The sequence below is a fragment of the Ptychodera flava genome, chromosome 22 (assembly GCF_041260155.1).
Source record: "Ptychodera flava strain L36383 chromosome 22, AS_Pfla_20210202, whole genome shotgun sequence".
NCBI classification, from domain to species: Eukaryota; Metazoa; Hemichordata; class Enteropneusta; family Ptychoderidae; genus Ptychodera; species Ptychodera flava.
The window spans coordinates 1359278-1374818 of record NC_091949.1 but is presented as its reverse complement, the minus strand read 5'-3'; the positions used below and the strand labels follow the sequence as shown (position 1 = coordinate 1374818).

The 15541-nt window shown below is 35.5% G+C and overlaps 1 protein-coding gene across 1 annotated transcript; it reads left to right on the top strand.

The window, feature by feature from the left end:
• The first annotated feature begins 7561 nt into the window (after positions 1-7561).
• On the top strand, positions 7562-15182 carry LOC139122444 (uncharacterized). Its single transcript, XM_070687818.1, has 3 exons — positions 7562-8779; positions 9842-10082; positions 14449-15182. Exons 1-3 carry the CDS (start codon positions 8443-8445, stop codon positions 14888-14890), a joined length of 1020 nt encoding a protein of 339 aa, XP_070543919.1. The 5' UTR covers positions 7562-8442; the 3' UTR covers positions 14891-15182.
• The last annotated feature ends 359 nt before the right edge of the window (positions 15183-15541 follow it).

Genomic DNA, 15541 nt, shown 5'->3' with positions numbered 1-15541 from the left:
GTTTTTTTTTGCACAAATAACTCAGAGTTTGTCTTGTACAAATTGCTCAATTACAATTTTTCTTGCTTATATCACACAATTAGAGTTTGTCTGTACAAATCGCTCAATTTGAGTTTTTCTTGCACGAATCACTGAATTAGAGTTTGTCTTGTGCAAATCGCTCAATTTGAGTTTTTCTTGCACAAATCACTGAATTAGAGTTTGTCTTGTACAAATCGCTCAATTAGAGTTTTTCTTGTACAAATCACTCAATTGGAGTTTGTCTAGAAGAAATCACTGAATTGGAGTTTTTCTTGCACAAATAACTCAATTAGAGTTTGTCTTGTACAAATCACTCAATTTGAGTTTTTCTTGCACAAATCACTGAATTAGAGTTTGTCTTGTACAAATCGCTCAATTTGAGTTTTCCTTGCACAAATCACTCAATTGGAGTTTGTCTAGAAGAAATCACTGAATTGGAGTTTGTCTTGAACAAATCGCTGATTTTTCTTGCACAAATAACTCAATTAGAGTTTGTCTTGTACAAATTGCTCAATTACAATTTTTCTTGCTTATATCACACAATTAGAGTTTGTCTTGTACAAATCGCTCAATTTGAGTTTTTCTTGCACGAATCACTGAATTAGAGTTTGTCTTGTGCAAATCGCTCAATTATAGAGTTTTTCTTGCACAAATCACTTAATTAGAGTTTGTCTTGTACAAATCGCTCAATTAGAGTTTTTCTTGTACAAATCACTCAATTGGAGTTTGTCTTGTACAAATCGCTCAATTGGAGTTTTTCTTGCACAAATCACTCAATTGGAGTTTGTCTTGTACAAATCGCTCAATTAGAGTTTTTGTTGCACACATCACTCAATTGGAGTTTGTCTGGAAGAAATCGCGAATTGGAGTTTTTCTTGCACAAATAACTCAATTAGAGTTTGTCTTGTACAAATCGCTCAATTTAGAGTTTTTCTTTCACATTTCAGTTTGTATTGTACGAATCGCAAGATTGGGGTTTTTCTTGGACAAATCACTCAATTAGAGTGTGTCTTGTACAAATCTATCAATTTGGAGTATTTCATGCTTAAATCACTCACTCAATCGGAGTTTGTTTTGTAAAAATTGCTGAATTTGAGTTAGTCTTGCATAAATCGCTCAATTGGAGTTTGTCTTGTACAAATCGCTCAATAGGAGTTTTTTGTTGCACATGTCATTCAATTGGTTAGTAAGTCTTGTACAAATCACTCAATTAGAGTTTATCTTGTCAAAATTGCTGAATTTGAGTAAGTTTTGCATAAATCACTCGATTGGAGTTTTTCTTGCACAAATCACTCAATTAGAGTTTGTTTAGCACAAATCACTCAATTAGAGTTTCTGTTGTACTCAATCGCAGTAGCAAAAATCACTCAATTAGAGTTTCTCTTTTAAAAATTGATGAATTAGAGTTTGTCTTGTACAAATCGCTCAATTTGACTTTTCCTTGCACAAATCACCCAATTGGAGTTTGTCTAGAAGAAATCACTGAATTGGAGTTTGTCTTGAACAATCGCTGATTTTGTTTTTTTTTTGCACAAATAACTCAATTAGAGTTTGTCTTGTACAAATTGCTCAATTACAATTTTTCTTGCTTATATCACACAATTAGAGTTTGTCTGTACAAATCGCTCAATTTGAGTTTTTCTTGCACGAATCACTGAATTAGAGTTTGTCTTGTGCAAATCGCTCAATTTGAGTTTTTCTTGCACAAATCACTGAATTAGAGTTTGTCTTGTACAAATCGCTCAATTAGAGTTTTTCTTGTACAAACCACTCAATTGGAGTTTGTCTTGTACAAATCGCTCAATTGGAGTTTTTCTTGCACAAATCACTCAATTAGAGTTTGTCTTGTACAAATCGCTCAATTAGAGTTTTTCTTGCACAAATCACTCAATCGGAGTTTGTCTGGAAGAAATCGCTGAATTGGAGTTTTTCTTGCACAAATAACTCAATTAGAGTTTGTCTTGTACAAATCGCTCAATAAGAGTTTTTCTTTCACATTTCAGTTTGTATTGTACGAATCGCAAGATTGGAGTTTTTCTTGGACAAATCACTCAATTAGAGTGTGTCTTGTACAAATCTATCAATTTGGAGTATTTCATGCTTAAATCACTCACTCAATCGGAGTTTGTTTTGTAAAAATTGCTGAATTTGAGTTAGTCTTGCATAAATCGCTCAATTGGAGTTTGTCTTGTACAAATCGACCATTTGGAGTTTTTCCTGCATAGGTCATTCAATTGGTTAGTTAGTCTTGTACAAATCACAGAATTAGAGTTTGTCTTGTAAAAATTGGTGAATTAAAGTTTGTCTTGCATTAATCACTCGATTGGATTTTTTCTTGCACAAATCACTCAATCAGAGTTTGTTTTGCACAAATCACTCAATTAGAGTTTCTGTTGTACAAATAACTCAATCGGAGTGTATCTTGCAAAAATCACTCAATTTGAGTGTTTTTCGTAAAAATTGATCAATTTGAGTTTGTCTTGCATGAATCACTCGATTGGAGTTTATCTTGTACAAATTGCTCAATTAGAATTTTTCTTGCACAAACCACTCAATTGGAGTTTGTCTAGAAGAAATCGCTGAATTGGAGTTTTTCTTGCACAAATAACTCAATTAGAGTTTGTCTTTCACATATCACTCATTTGGAGTTTGTATTGTACGAATCGCAAGATTGGAGTTTATCTTGCACAAATCACTCAATTAGAGTGTGTCTTGTACACATCTATCAATTTGGAGTATTTCCTGCATAAATCACTCAATCATAGTTTATTTTGTAAAAGTTGCTGAATATGAGTTAGTCTTGCATAAATCACTCAATCGGAGTGTTTTTCGTAAAAATTGATCAATTTGAGTTTGTCTTGCATGAATCACTCAATTGGAGTTTGTCTTGAACAAATCTCTGATTTTGAGTTTTTCTTGCACAAATAACTCAATTAGAGTTTGTCTTGTACAAATTCCTCAATTAGAATTTTTCTTGCACAAATCACTGAATTAGAGTTTTTCTTGTACAAATTGCTCAATAAGTTTTTCTTGCACAAATAACTCAATTAGAGTTTGTCTTGTACAAATTGCTCAATTAGAATTTTTCTTGCATATATCACACAATTAGAGTTTTTCTTGCACAAATCACTCAATTGGAGTTTGTCTAGAAGAAATCGCTGAATTGAAGTTTTTCTTGCACAAATCAATTAGAGTTTGTCTTTAACATATCACTCATTTGGAGTTTGTATTGTACGAATCGCAAGATTGGAGTTTACTTGCACAAATCACTCAATTATAGTGTGTCTTGTACAAAGGTAACAATTTGAAGTATTTCCTGCATAAATCACTCAATCAGAGTTTGTTTTCTAAAAGTTACTGAATTTGAGTTTTGTCTTGTACAAATCGCTCAATTTGTTTTTCTTGCACAAATCACCGAATTAGAGTTTGTCTTGTACAAATCGCTCAATTAGATTTTTTCTTGCACAAATCACTCATTTGGAGTTTTTCTAGAAGAAATCGCTGAATTGGAGTTTTTCTTGCACAAATAACTCAATCAGAGTTTGTCTTGTACAAATCGCTCAATTTAGAGTTTTTCTTTCACATTTCAGTTTGTATTGTACGAATCGCAAGATTGGGGTTTTTCTTGGACAAATCACTTTTGTCTAGAAGAAATCGCTGAATTGGAGTTTGTCTTGTAAAAATCGCTCAATTAGAGTTTTTCTTTCACATATCACTCATTTGGAGTTTGTATTGTACGAATCACAAGATTGGAGTTTTTCTTGCACAAATCACTCAATAATAGTGTGTCTTGTGCAAATCTATCAATTTGGAGTATTTCCTGCATAAATCGCTCAATTGGAGTTTGTCTTGTACAAATCTATCAATTTGGAGTTTTTCCTGCCCAAATCACTCAATTGGAGTTTGTTTTGCACAAATCACTCAATTAGAGTTTCTGTTGTACAAATAACTCAATCGGAGCTCATCTTGCTAAAATCACTCAATTTGAGTGTTTTTGTAAAAATTGATCAATTTGAGTTTGTCTTGCATGAATCACTCAATTGGAGTTTGTCTTGTACAAATCGCTTAATTGGAGTTTTTCTTGCACAAATAACTCAATTAGAGTTTGCCTTGTACAAATCGCTCATTTGGAGTTTTTCTTGCATAAATCACTCAATTGGAGTTTGTTTTATCAAAATTGCTGAATTTGTGTTAGTCTTGCATAAATCGCTCAATTGGAGTTTGTCTTGTACAAATCACTCAATTAGAGTTTTTTACGTAAAAATTGATGAATTTGACTTTGTCTTAGCATAAATCACTCAATTGGAGTTTATCTTTTACAAATCGCTCAATTGGAGTTCTTTTGCACAACTCACTCAATTAGAGTTAGTCTTGTACAACTCACTCAATTAGAGTTAGTCTTGTACAAATCACTCAATTGGAGTTAGTCTTGGACAAATCATCCAATTACAGTTTGTCTTCTAAAAATTGCTGAATTTGAGTTAGTCTTGCATAAATCACTCAATTGAATTTTTTTAGCTCAAATCACTCAAATCGCTTGATTAGCTTTTGTTATGATACAAACCATTCAATCACATTCTGTTTTGCAAAAGGAGTTACTGTTGTACAAATAACTCAATTTGAGTGTCTCTTGTACAAATCACTCAACTAGAGTTTGTCTTGTAAAAATTGCTGAATTTGAGTTAGTCTTGCATAAATCACTCAATTAAAGTTTGTCTTGCACAAATCGCTCAATTGGAGTTTGTCCTGTAAAAATAACTGAATTTAGGTTATTCTTTCGTAAATCACTCAATTGGAGTTTGTCTTATACAAATCACTCAAATTTCGTTTATGTTGAAGAATTTAAACTAATTGGAGTTAGATTTGTAGAAATAGCTCAATTAGAGTGTGACTAGAACAAATCACTGAATTTGGGTTTGTCTTGTAAAAATTACTGAAATTGAGTTAGTCTTGCATAAATCACTGAATTAGAGTTTGTCTTGTACAAATCTATCAAGTACTCAAGAGCTTCTTGACAACTTTACATTTCCATGGAAACCAACTTTCTGCAACATCATCCTTGAAGCGAATACAGACATAGGTTCAGGTCAAAATGTCCAATGCTTTCATATCATTATCACAAGTCCAAATGTGAAAAAGACAGTCACTTTATACATCCCATATCAGTGGACGAGGTCCATATATCTCTCTTTCATGAATTTGACTTTGTTTGTGTACCGTCTATTTACTTCTGTTCTGTGCTGTTTTGTGTCTATGTTTACAACTGTTGTCTTACAAATTTTGACCTAGTGTTATTGGATTATGGATTGGTATGATTGCGATTATTTTACAACTGATCTCTTATAATTTTACATTTCCATGGAAACAATTTTACATTTCCATGGAAACTATTTTACTGCAACAGTATCCGTGGAGCGAATACAGACATGGGTTCATGTAAAAATGTCCAATGGTTCCATATCATTATCACAAGTCCACATGTGAAGACAGTCACTGTATACATCCCATGCTAGTGGATAAACTTTTCAATGGAGCTCTATAATAATTTTACATTCAATTGGAACTATTTTTTCTGCAATCTATGGAGTGAACACAGACATGGTCTGAATCTTGTGAACTCTTGTAGCTGGAGCACTGGGATTCGTCTTGTGACATATTGAAATATAAGAACAAAATAAAATTAATTTTTTTTTCAACTGTCTTGGAAATATCAAATTGACAAATAAAGTATGCAATGATTAGCTGCCTAAGTTGATCAGTTCATTAGTGTTGGTTCAATTAGTTGAAATCTCTTCAAATAAACATTATGTACAGTGACAGCTTCAATCACTAGATGATACCCTTTAGTCCAGTCAATCTAAGCCAAAAAAGGGGTCAACTAATTGCAACAGAAATCATTTCTTCACCATTCATTTTGGAAAGGTCCTAGAAATAACATACTAAAAGTATAATAAAATATAAGGGGTGCAACAGTGCCTAATTTGCATAAATGTAAAGGGGGCTCATGGGTATAAAATTGTCTGGGGTAGATGGTTTCTGCTTAAAATATGTGGCTAAACATGATTTTTATACAGGTTTTTTGGCTTATTTGCCTCGTTTTTTGGTCTAGGCAATATTTTGATGTCATAGAAATATTCGTCATTTGCATAAATCCAATATGGCCGCCACAACACTTCACTTTTCTTTGTTTTTCTCTAATTAATAACTATGTTTAAGCTACTACTGACAGCAATAGAATATTTTTTTTCATATTTTATTTTAGAGAAGTCCTAGAATAACATACTTTAAGCCTAGTGCAATCTACAATTGTAAACAGTGCCTAATTTGCATAATTGCAAAACGATTATGGCTACAAACTTAGTGCTGAAGAATGTTTCTGCTAAAATAATTGGTGAAACATGATATGTTATGCAGGTTTTTGGCTTATTTGGCTTGTTTTTGGTTTAGGTAATGTCAATGGAAATATTTCGTCGTCATAGAAATATTCCTCATTTGCATAAATCCAATATGGCCGCCACAATCTTCACATTTCTTTGTATTTTTCCCAATTAATAACTATTTTTAAGCTACTTCTGACAGCAATAGAATTATTTATTAACTGTGTATTTCAGAGAAGTCGTACAATGACATACTAAAAGCCTAGTACAATCTAGAAATGTAAACAATGCGTAATTTGCATAAATGTAAAAACATGGTTACAAACTAGTTGCTAATACAATGTTTCTACTAAACATATTTGGCTAAACATGATATATGCAGGTTTTGGGCTTATTTTGGGCTTGTTTTTGGTTTAGGCAATGTAAATGGAAATATTTAGTCGTCATAGAAATATTCCTCATTTGCATAAATCCAATATGGCCGCCACAACAATTCGCTTTTCCTTGTATATCCCCAATTAATAACTATTTTAAGCTACTTCTGACAGCAATAGAATTATTTTGTCTTTGTGTATTTTAGAGAGATCCTAGAATGACATACTTAAAGTCCAATACAATCTAATTTGTATAGATATAAATGGATAATGGGTGCAATACATTCACTGATAAAAGAAATATGCAGTTTGAATTGAGAAAAATGCAACATTATGTTCAAGTAATGTACGCATTTATCTTATTTTTTGTCCAGGCAACATTTTTTGAATACATTTTATCACCCGAGAAATATTCCTTATTTGCGTAAATCAAGTATGGCTGCCACTGTGTTTCACTTTTCACTGCATTTCACTTAAAAATTATATTTTATCTATACGTCAAGTAGTTTTTGTTTCAACCCCGTATTGAATGTATAGAATGACAAACAATATGACTAGTAAACTCTAAGAGGAAGAGGTGAGACAGTGCATAATTTGAATAAATATAAAACTTAGTAATGGGAACGAAATCGTTGCTGTTAATAGATTTCTTAAAAACATATAGAGCAAATTGACATTTTATTCAAGTAATTTGATCATTTAATGTATTTTTTGTGTGTAGGCAATGCATCATATGAAATACGATGGTATCAACCGGGACTCGAACCCACAACGCACGGCACCCAATAGGTGATTGGGTGCCGTGCGTTGTGGGTGAGCGCAGAGGGCAACAGACAAACCGCTCGACTAAATCCCCAATCCAAAAAAAGATTGGTTCAATAACCGAGCTGAGGATGTTACAATTTTGACTGCGCCCTCTCCACTCGCCGTAGAGTTCGTGAAGCACTCACGCTAGCACACACGCTATCATACATCTCACACAAACTATATTGAAGCGAAGCAATGAATACAACGCTTTACACCGGGCGGAAGATAGCCTCGGGGACAATTATCATTTAAGATATGATATATGATATGATATCATTTATGATATCATTTAAGATTCCTCATTTTACATTACTGCAATGTGCCCCTTCCACCATTTTACTTTTCCCTTTCTTTGACCTATAAATGACAATTTATAATGTTAAACAACAACAGAGATCATTAGAACTATTTCTTCATTGTAAAGTTTAGTAGGGTCATGGAAATTACATACCGCAAGTTTAAAGGCCTTTGTTGGCACCAGATTGTCTTATCAGAACATTTACCCACCAGATTACACTTTCAATGGAAAACAAAAGGCTATCACACCTCCATAATCCTCTTACAGACTAGAACAAAGGCGATCCCAGGGATCGTGAAAAGTGCCTTTAATGAAGTTGTGCATAAGACAGCTAATTTACCCAAATGCTAAATTGATCATAGATGCTATACAAACCGGTGCTGAAAATCTACTTACGAAAGTGCTTTGTGAGATAAGCTGACATTGTAATGACTATGTAACATCGTTTTTTGTTTTAGTTTAGGCAATGTTTTCAAATATATCTTACAGCAATGAAAAAGTTCTTATTTGCATTAGTCCAATAAGTCAACCATAGGCCACTTCGCGGATAGGGTCGCTGCAGTGCATGATGGTACATTTTGCGTCCAACATGGCGGGAGTTACGATCGACGATATGAACGTCAGTCAGCTGCAACAATTCTTGAGGAATCGGGGTATTCCATATTCCCGCAGAAGGAGAGACGAACTACTCACTCTCGCTAAAAATGCCCAAAATTACCCGGTAACAAAGTCTCTCAAGGAGGAAGCGGAAATACTCGGAAAGGAGGTGTCAGATTTGTTGTTGTTGGAGGGAGGATTGATAAAATTGCCAGACCCCGCAGAAATAACTGTCGGCTGGGAGAGGAGCTCGGAACACTTTCCAGAAACAACGCGTGCAGAATTTGAAGAATACCTTGAAACAAGTAAGGCACATAACATTTCAATGATTTGTGTTTTTCATGAATCGACGTCGACCAGACGACTTTTACTGTCCGTCAGTGAATGAGCGCCCTCAATCGACGAATTTTTCGATCTGTTACAAGGATGGATTGAAGTCGGACCTAAAAGAAGTAGTGTTGACGGACTGTCATGAATGTTTGGACAGAGCGCAGAGTTTTTTCTGGTTGATATAACTATTCAGGGGTAATAGTTGTGACTTTTTATGGTTTTTACAGTAATTTTTGTGATGTGTCGGGGAGCAATAGTTTGATGTCTGTTGCCTAAAGCGTGTTGAAATGTTCAATCATTGGTTCCTCTTTTGAGCTTACAACTCTGCTGTTACTATTGACATGTGATTTGTATTCCAAACTGAAATTCAATGTCAATAACAGTGAATTTAATAATGAGCAGGCTGTGACAATAAGTTAAATGCCTTGCTTTTCATCTGGGAAGAACAAGAAATTGCTATTTATGCATTCCAATGAACTGTACTTGGTGCACACTCAGGGAAGTTTGAGGCTTTCTTGATAACATGTTTAGTACTGTCACTCCTACCAAAAGTTTGTACAATGATCTGTTCTTCACCCAAAACACTTCTGGAGTGCCTGTCTTGTTTTAATATCTGCAAAACATTAATCAGCCAGCTTTCTGTTTGTTGGCTAAGAGTGACTGAAGGGACTGTTAATCAGTTTTCATTTGCTTTTATGTTACTGAAGGGGTCTACCGTCATGCCCCATACAACATTGAACAACACGTAATATCACTTTTTATGTCTTGAGGTTGAATTTCGTTACTATCTGGCATTGGACATCCCTTGTGGTTAGATAATAAATTTCAGATATTCAGCTTTCAGGAAATGTATGGTTTATTGGGGTTTCTTCTTTGTCTTCGATGAGACCTAAAAAAATTGTAAAGTAACATGGATCGCTACCTTAAAAGTCTCCTGTATTAGGCACTAACTGTTCAGTTTTGTTAATCATATTGGTGGCCAATACTTCATAATTGATTTCTGACATATTTTGTTGTCTGATTTGTTTTTTTTTCAGAACACAAATTGATTAACATATCGCAAGGTAATAAACCAGTAAAGGAAGGAGAGAGCCTGTATCTTCCTGGTCATGTCACTGGTGTTGAGTACCACAGCATTAGTCCAAATCTCAGCTATTGCTTTGTTAGAGCTACGGTTGGACGTCAGAAGGCCCAGACTGAGGCACCCTATAATATCTGGGTTGTCATTCACAAACATACGGGGAGTGTGAAATCAGCTTATTGCACGTGTCCTGCAGGGTAAGTTCTTACATGTTTCATTATGTTTATATGAATATATTTTCAATATGGATGATGAGCTTGGTAGGAGGTGAAGTCACATCTCGAATTTTATTTGTATACACAGCAAAAAAAAATTGCCTCTGTGACAGACGCTGTACAGGCCCTGGTACATCCCTTTGCTACAGGTCTGTGTCAGCAAAATGATCTGAAGTCAATTCCATTAATTTCATCATACAAGACAAGGAAAGTGCTGCCAGGTCCAAGACAACTCATTACTGTAAACAGGTTATGATGTAAAGGTCTTATGTCTTAAACAGTGCTGTAAAGACTGTGATTTTTAATAGTGCCGGAATTTTCTGCCAGACCTATTGTGACGTTTCTTGCGGGAATGAAATCGACATATTTTTGACCGCGTTCACATATTTGCGGTTTCTTTCAAATCATCTAGGCAGCTCCGTTAGGGACGGACCAGTAGATCTTGGGAGGGGGGGTGGTCAGAAACAGAAAAAAAAATTTCAGAGCAGAAAGTTAGGAAAAAAAAAATCTTCAAACTAGTTTGCAAAATAAAAAAAAAATAAGAAGACAAAGGCGTAAAAAAAAATCTGCAAAAGTCTTTAAAATTTTGAATTTTTTTTAGATTTTACCGACAGAAAGCAACTTTCTGTATTTTTTAGTACATCCTCCCGGCACATTTTTAATTTAATTTATACATTTAGAGTGACTGTATCCCTTATACTGGAAGTTGTGATTATCTTATCTTTTCAGGACTTTTGTATTCTGATCACTTGAATATTATGAAATTATAGAGCCTGTTTTCTACTTGTTTCCTGCGTACAAACCAAGCAGGTACACTAGGTAAACATTGAAACTATGGTATGGTTGTCAGACAGAAAGTTGTATTTGCCTTTTAAGATCAAGGTAAACAGATGCAGGCCACATCAGTTTCATTTTTTTCACAGCATTTTATTGCAATGATGAATGCAAGAATGGGTGAACAAGTAGAAACACGTCAATAATGATAAAACAACATATCAAGTCATTATGTATTATTTTGCTTTTAAAAAGGCATTTTCAATTCTTTTTTCTCAAAAAACAGCCTCAAAAAACAACAGCACACATGTTTTTAACATTCAACAATACACTACGTAGAATGCCATCTATCCAACAAATCCCAACACAAAAACACACAAAAGGGTTGAACTTTGAAAGTTTCTCGATAGCAAATACTGAATAAATCTGCATGAATAATCGTTTTTGTGTAGCAAATTTCAAAGAAATTGGACAAGCCCTTTCAGAGAATACAGATTTTTTGACCATGAATGGCATAAATTGCCCTAAAAAGACAAATATTGAATTTCAACACATCTATACACATCCAATCAGTTTGGACATGCTGCTACAGAGAAATAGATGTTTTGATCAAAAAAGGGCAACAATTGCTCTAAAAACACAAATATGCAAATTTAACTATATTATTTAGCTTATTTTAGCTTCTCAGCTTGTCAAAATCAATTGTAAATCATGAGATATGCATGATGTTGGTGGGGTGAATGTAGGCATTTCACCACGCAGTAGAAAGGGAAGCCAGGAAACCAAAATAGTCAATTTTCAAAACTATAGGAAGCTACTGAGGAGCAAGAAGACCATGTTTCAGAGGAAGATGTGTAATCCGAAAAAAATGCTCCCAAAGTGCCACCAAATAACACCATTTTTTCTCTATTTTTCAAAAGCTCCAACAGCAGGAGGGGGGACACCCCCCTCCTGACCTCCCCCGCAAAAATACTCCCCAAGTGCCACCAAATAACGCCATTTTAATCTCCATTTTCAAAAGCTCCAACGGCAGGAGGGGGACACCCCCTCCTGACCACCCCCCACAAAAATACTCCCCAAGTGCCACCAAATAACACCATTTTAATCTCCATTTTCAAAAGCTCCAACGGCCCCCCCCCCTCCTGACCACCCCCACAAAAATAATCCCCAAGTGCCACCAAATAACACCATTTATATCTCTATTTTGAAAAGCTCCAACAGCAGCAGGGGGACACCCCTCTCCTGACCCCCCCCCCCCCGTGACCGCTTGCGTGGCCGCTTGTGGTGCTTGGCACCACATCTTTGCCCTCTTTATCTTCAGACAGCGACGAACTAAAAAAAATTATAAATCTGAAAATTTACTCTGAAAAAAAAAATTTGCACAGCTAATCTCAATTGGAAAAAAAAAATTCAGAAATTTACAATAGTAAAAAAAAATTTTTCACAATTTCACTGTGACCACCCCCCCCTCCCAAGGTCTAATGGTCCATCCCTTACGCTTAATGGTAATTGATTGACAGCTCTGCGGGATTGTTTATTTGACGTTGGTTAGCAACGCAACATTTTCTCAAAGTCGTTTTTGGGTACAATGTTTCACGAAGTGCTTTCTCAGACATTCGTCATGCAAATTAGTTGTGCCAGTTGATCCGAACCGAGCACTAAAATAGCACGTAAAACTGCTCAACGGAGAGCAGTTGCCCGTAGCCGTAGCGCCCCAGAGGGTTATTTCAAGTAAGGTACAGCTATTCCTTCAACAGTCTGTTAATTTCTTTCTCAAGTTAATAAATACGCCGCTTAAGGCTTCAACTTTACTTCTTTTCTCCGTGCTTCCTTCGTGTGAAAGGAGTGTTAGGCCGATCCCCTAGCTCTTACTCCGTCCGGCCCCGACGTCCCCAGCGACTTCGTCGAACCCACATCCCGCCTTGAATAGTGACTAAAAGCCGACTTGACTTTGACCTCGGTGGAGGCACAGGGTGTTGTCTAAATGTCCGTCCCCAGGGGTGGGTAGGTGTTTCGTTGTATTGCTAACGGTATAACTGTTGTGGTATAACTGAAGACAGTTATACCTTACTTGCGCGTTCGTTGTTGACTTTGTCAAATTTAATCCGGTGATAATCTGGTGACAGCGTCCACAGCTTAGTAATTTACCCTTGCTTACTGTGGCCAATTAGGCACTCAAACTCATCAGATAATAGATACAGCATGTTGATAAAACGTTAAAGCAAGATTGTCAAGGGCAGTGCTAAGTTTAAGACCAAAACACCAAAGGTTGGTAGAATATATCTTTATTAGCAATACAACGAAACACCTACCCACCCCTGGGGACGGACATTTAGACAACACCCTGTGGTGGAGGTTGAGTCTGCTTACGGAAAGGTCGCGACACTATCACTATGTACAGGAATGTACAGAGTGATGTGAGTACTGAACTGTAACAGGGTCTGAATTTTTGTCAATTTACACACTATTATGAATTTATTCATTCTGTGATGGACATTTGTCCATTTATGTAAAATTTTGAACACCTCTGAAATCTTACAAACCACTGTTTGTACACAACTGTTTCAGTCATGTGGTCACAGCACTGGATACACTCAGAAATTACATCATTGTAGACATTCCTATAATACCAGGCCTGATTCAGACCTGTCCATACACCCCTGATATCTGACCAATTTTACAGGTCCTATAATAGAGTTTATTTCTCAGGGTCTGTTACAGGTACTGATCAGACCACGCTGTAGGCATGTACTGAAATCTGCCTGTGTTTTTCTGTGTGTGTAATTTGATATATTCGATACTGGTTTTATCATTCTGTGATGCAGTGATTAAAGGCACAGTAGCTGGAACTTTTGATAATATTTTCAGTATTTTTGTTCTGTGTGTCATCAACAGTTTCGTGTTCTACTCCTTACATAATGTTGATATGCCAAGTATTCAGCTTGTCACCGCAGTCAATATATGTATTACCAGTAATGTTACTGTTGACAACTGACTTTAAGTCCGGACTAAAAATCAACTACTAACATTAACATGTCACTTTACAAGCTACATACTTACATGTAGGCATGTTTTAGTAAGTAGGACAAGAAACATTTGTTATTGAACAGAATAAAAATAATGAAATAATCATCAAAAGTTACATCTACTGTGCCTTTAAAGCCGCAGTAACAGTAACTTTTGGGTAATTTTTGTTCCGTTTGTTAACTTCATGTTGCCATTCTGTTCCCTACAGCTTGATAGAATGCCCAGTCTTTGTAATTTCAATATAGTCTGCATGTGAGGAATAGTCATTATTCTTGTTTACAAATGAAATCATGTCCAGAGTAGAATTCAATTTAATCGACAATAATATTGTTGTTGTTAACTACATACAATGACTATATTGAGAAGCTAAATACTTGGCCATTCGTCATGCTATAGGGAGTAGAATGGGAATATGGACAAGACAAATACAGTAGTTTAGAAAAAGCTCCCAAAAGTCAGTGTTACAGGGGCTTCAACTTACCTGTAAATATCATAGATGTGACATAGAATTTATGTGACATCTTGTGTGTTTTTTTGTTTGTTTCAGCTTACGAGGTTACTGTAAACATGTAACAGCGCTCCTGCATTTCATCGTCAGAGAAGTTGAAGGAGGCAGTACGAGAGCTTGTACATCAAGGCCACAAGAGTGGCATAAACCACATAAGAAGGGGAAAAAGCTACACCAACCTGATTTCGTGAAAAACCTGGCCGTGCGGAAGGTGAAAGGAACTTTTAGTAGCAACATCACAGACAATGACAAACCAAAACGAAGTGACTTTGATCCGAGAGCTATAATTTATCAACGTGAAAAGAAATTAACTGATTTTAATTTAGAAAGATTATCTCAAATTACAAATGGTAATTGTGGTATCTTGCTGTATGCCCCTGGATATTCATATGTCAATCAAAATACTGATGTATTTGATACTGATGAAACTATCCCATTGATATCCCAAGAGATCATAAAAAAATCCTGGTATTACAATTAAAGAATTTGAAGAAAAATTAATGCACACAATTGGTAATATTGATGATGAAACAATTACAGAAATTGCAAATGGGACAACTGAACAGGTATCATCACCTCTCTGGTATAAGGTTAGAGAAGTTCGTATTACTGCGTCAAAGGTGTATAAATAAAATTGGAAATGATGGGAATGTAGCAACCAAAAATAATAGTCTTGTTGGTTCTTTAATGGGATATACTGAAACGTATCAATCAAAGGAAATGCTGTGCGGGAAAAGAATGGAGAGGACAAGTATAAATCATTACATAGCTCTAGAAAAAAAGAAACATAAACAGCTCTGCGTACAGGATACTGGATTCCACATATCTAGGGAATTCCCAATCATTGGTGCCTCACCTGATAGTCTTGTAGAGTGTGAGTGTTGTGGTAAAGGTAGTCTGGAAGTAAAAAATCCTTATACTACTAGAAATCTTACCATTCAACAAATTGCAGACGAAAAACAGACATGTCTAATCAGAACAGGTGATAAAATAAAACTCAATCCCTCACACTCATATTATGCTCAGCTACAATGTCAAATGTTTGCAACCAAAAGAAATTATGCACAATTTGTACTGAGATCATGTGCAAAACAAAATAATATACATATTGAGACAGTCCTTCGTGATGATG

Excerpts from the sequence above, each read along its gene's own strand:
- LOC139122444 (XM_070687818.1), top strand. The coding sequence starts at position 8,443 with ATGATGGTACATTTTGCGTCCAACATGGCGGGAGTTACGATCGACGAT. Across the intron at positions 8,780-9,841 it reads TGAAGAATACCTTGAAACAA|AACACAAATTGATTAACATA; the intron begins GTAAGGCACATA and ends TTTTTTTTTCAG. Across the intron at positions 10,083-14,448 it reads TATTGCACGTGTCCTGCAGG|CTTACGAGGTTACTGTAAAC; the intron begins GTAAGTTCTTAC and ends TGTTTGTTTCAG.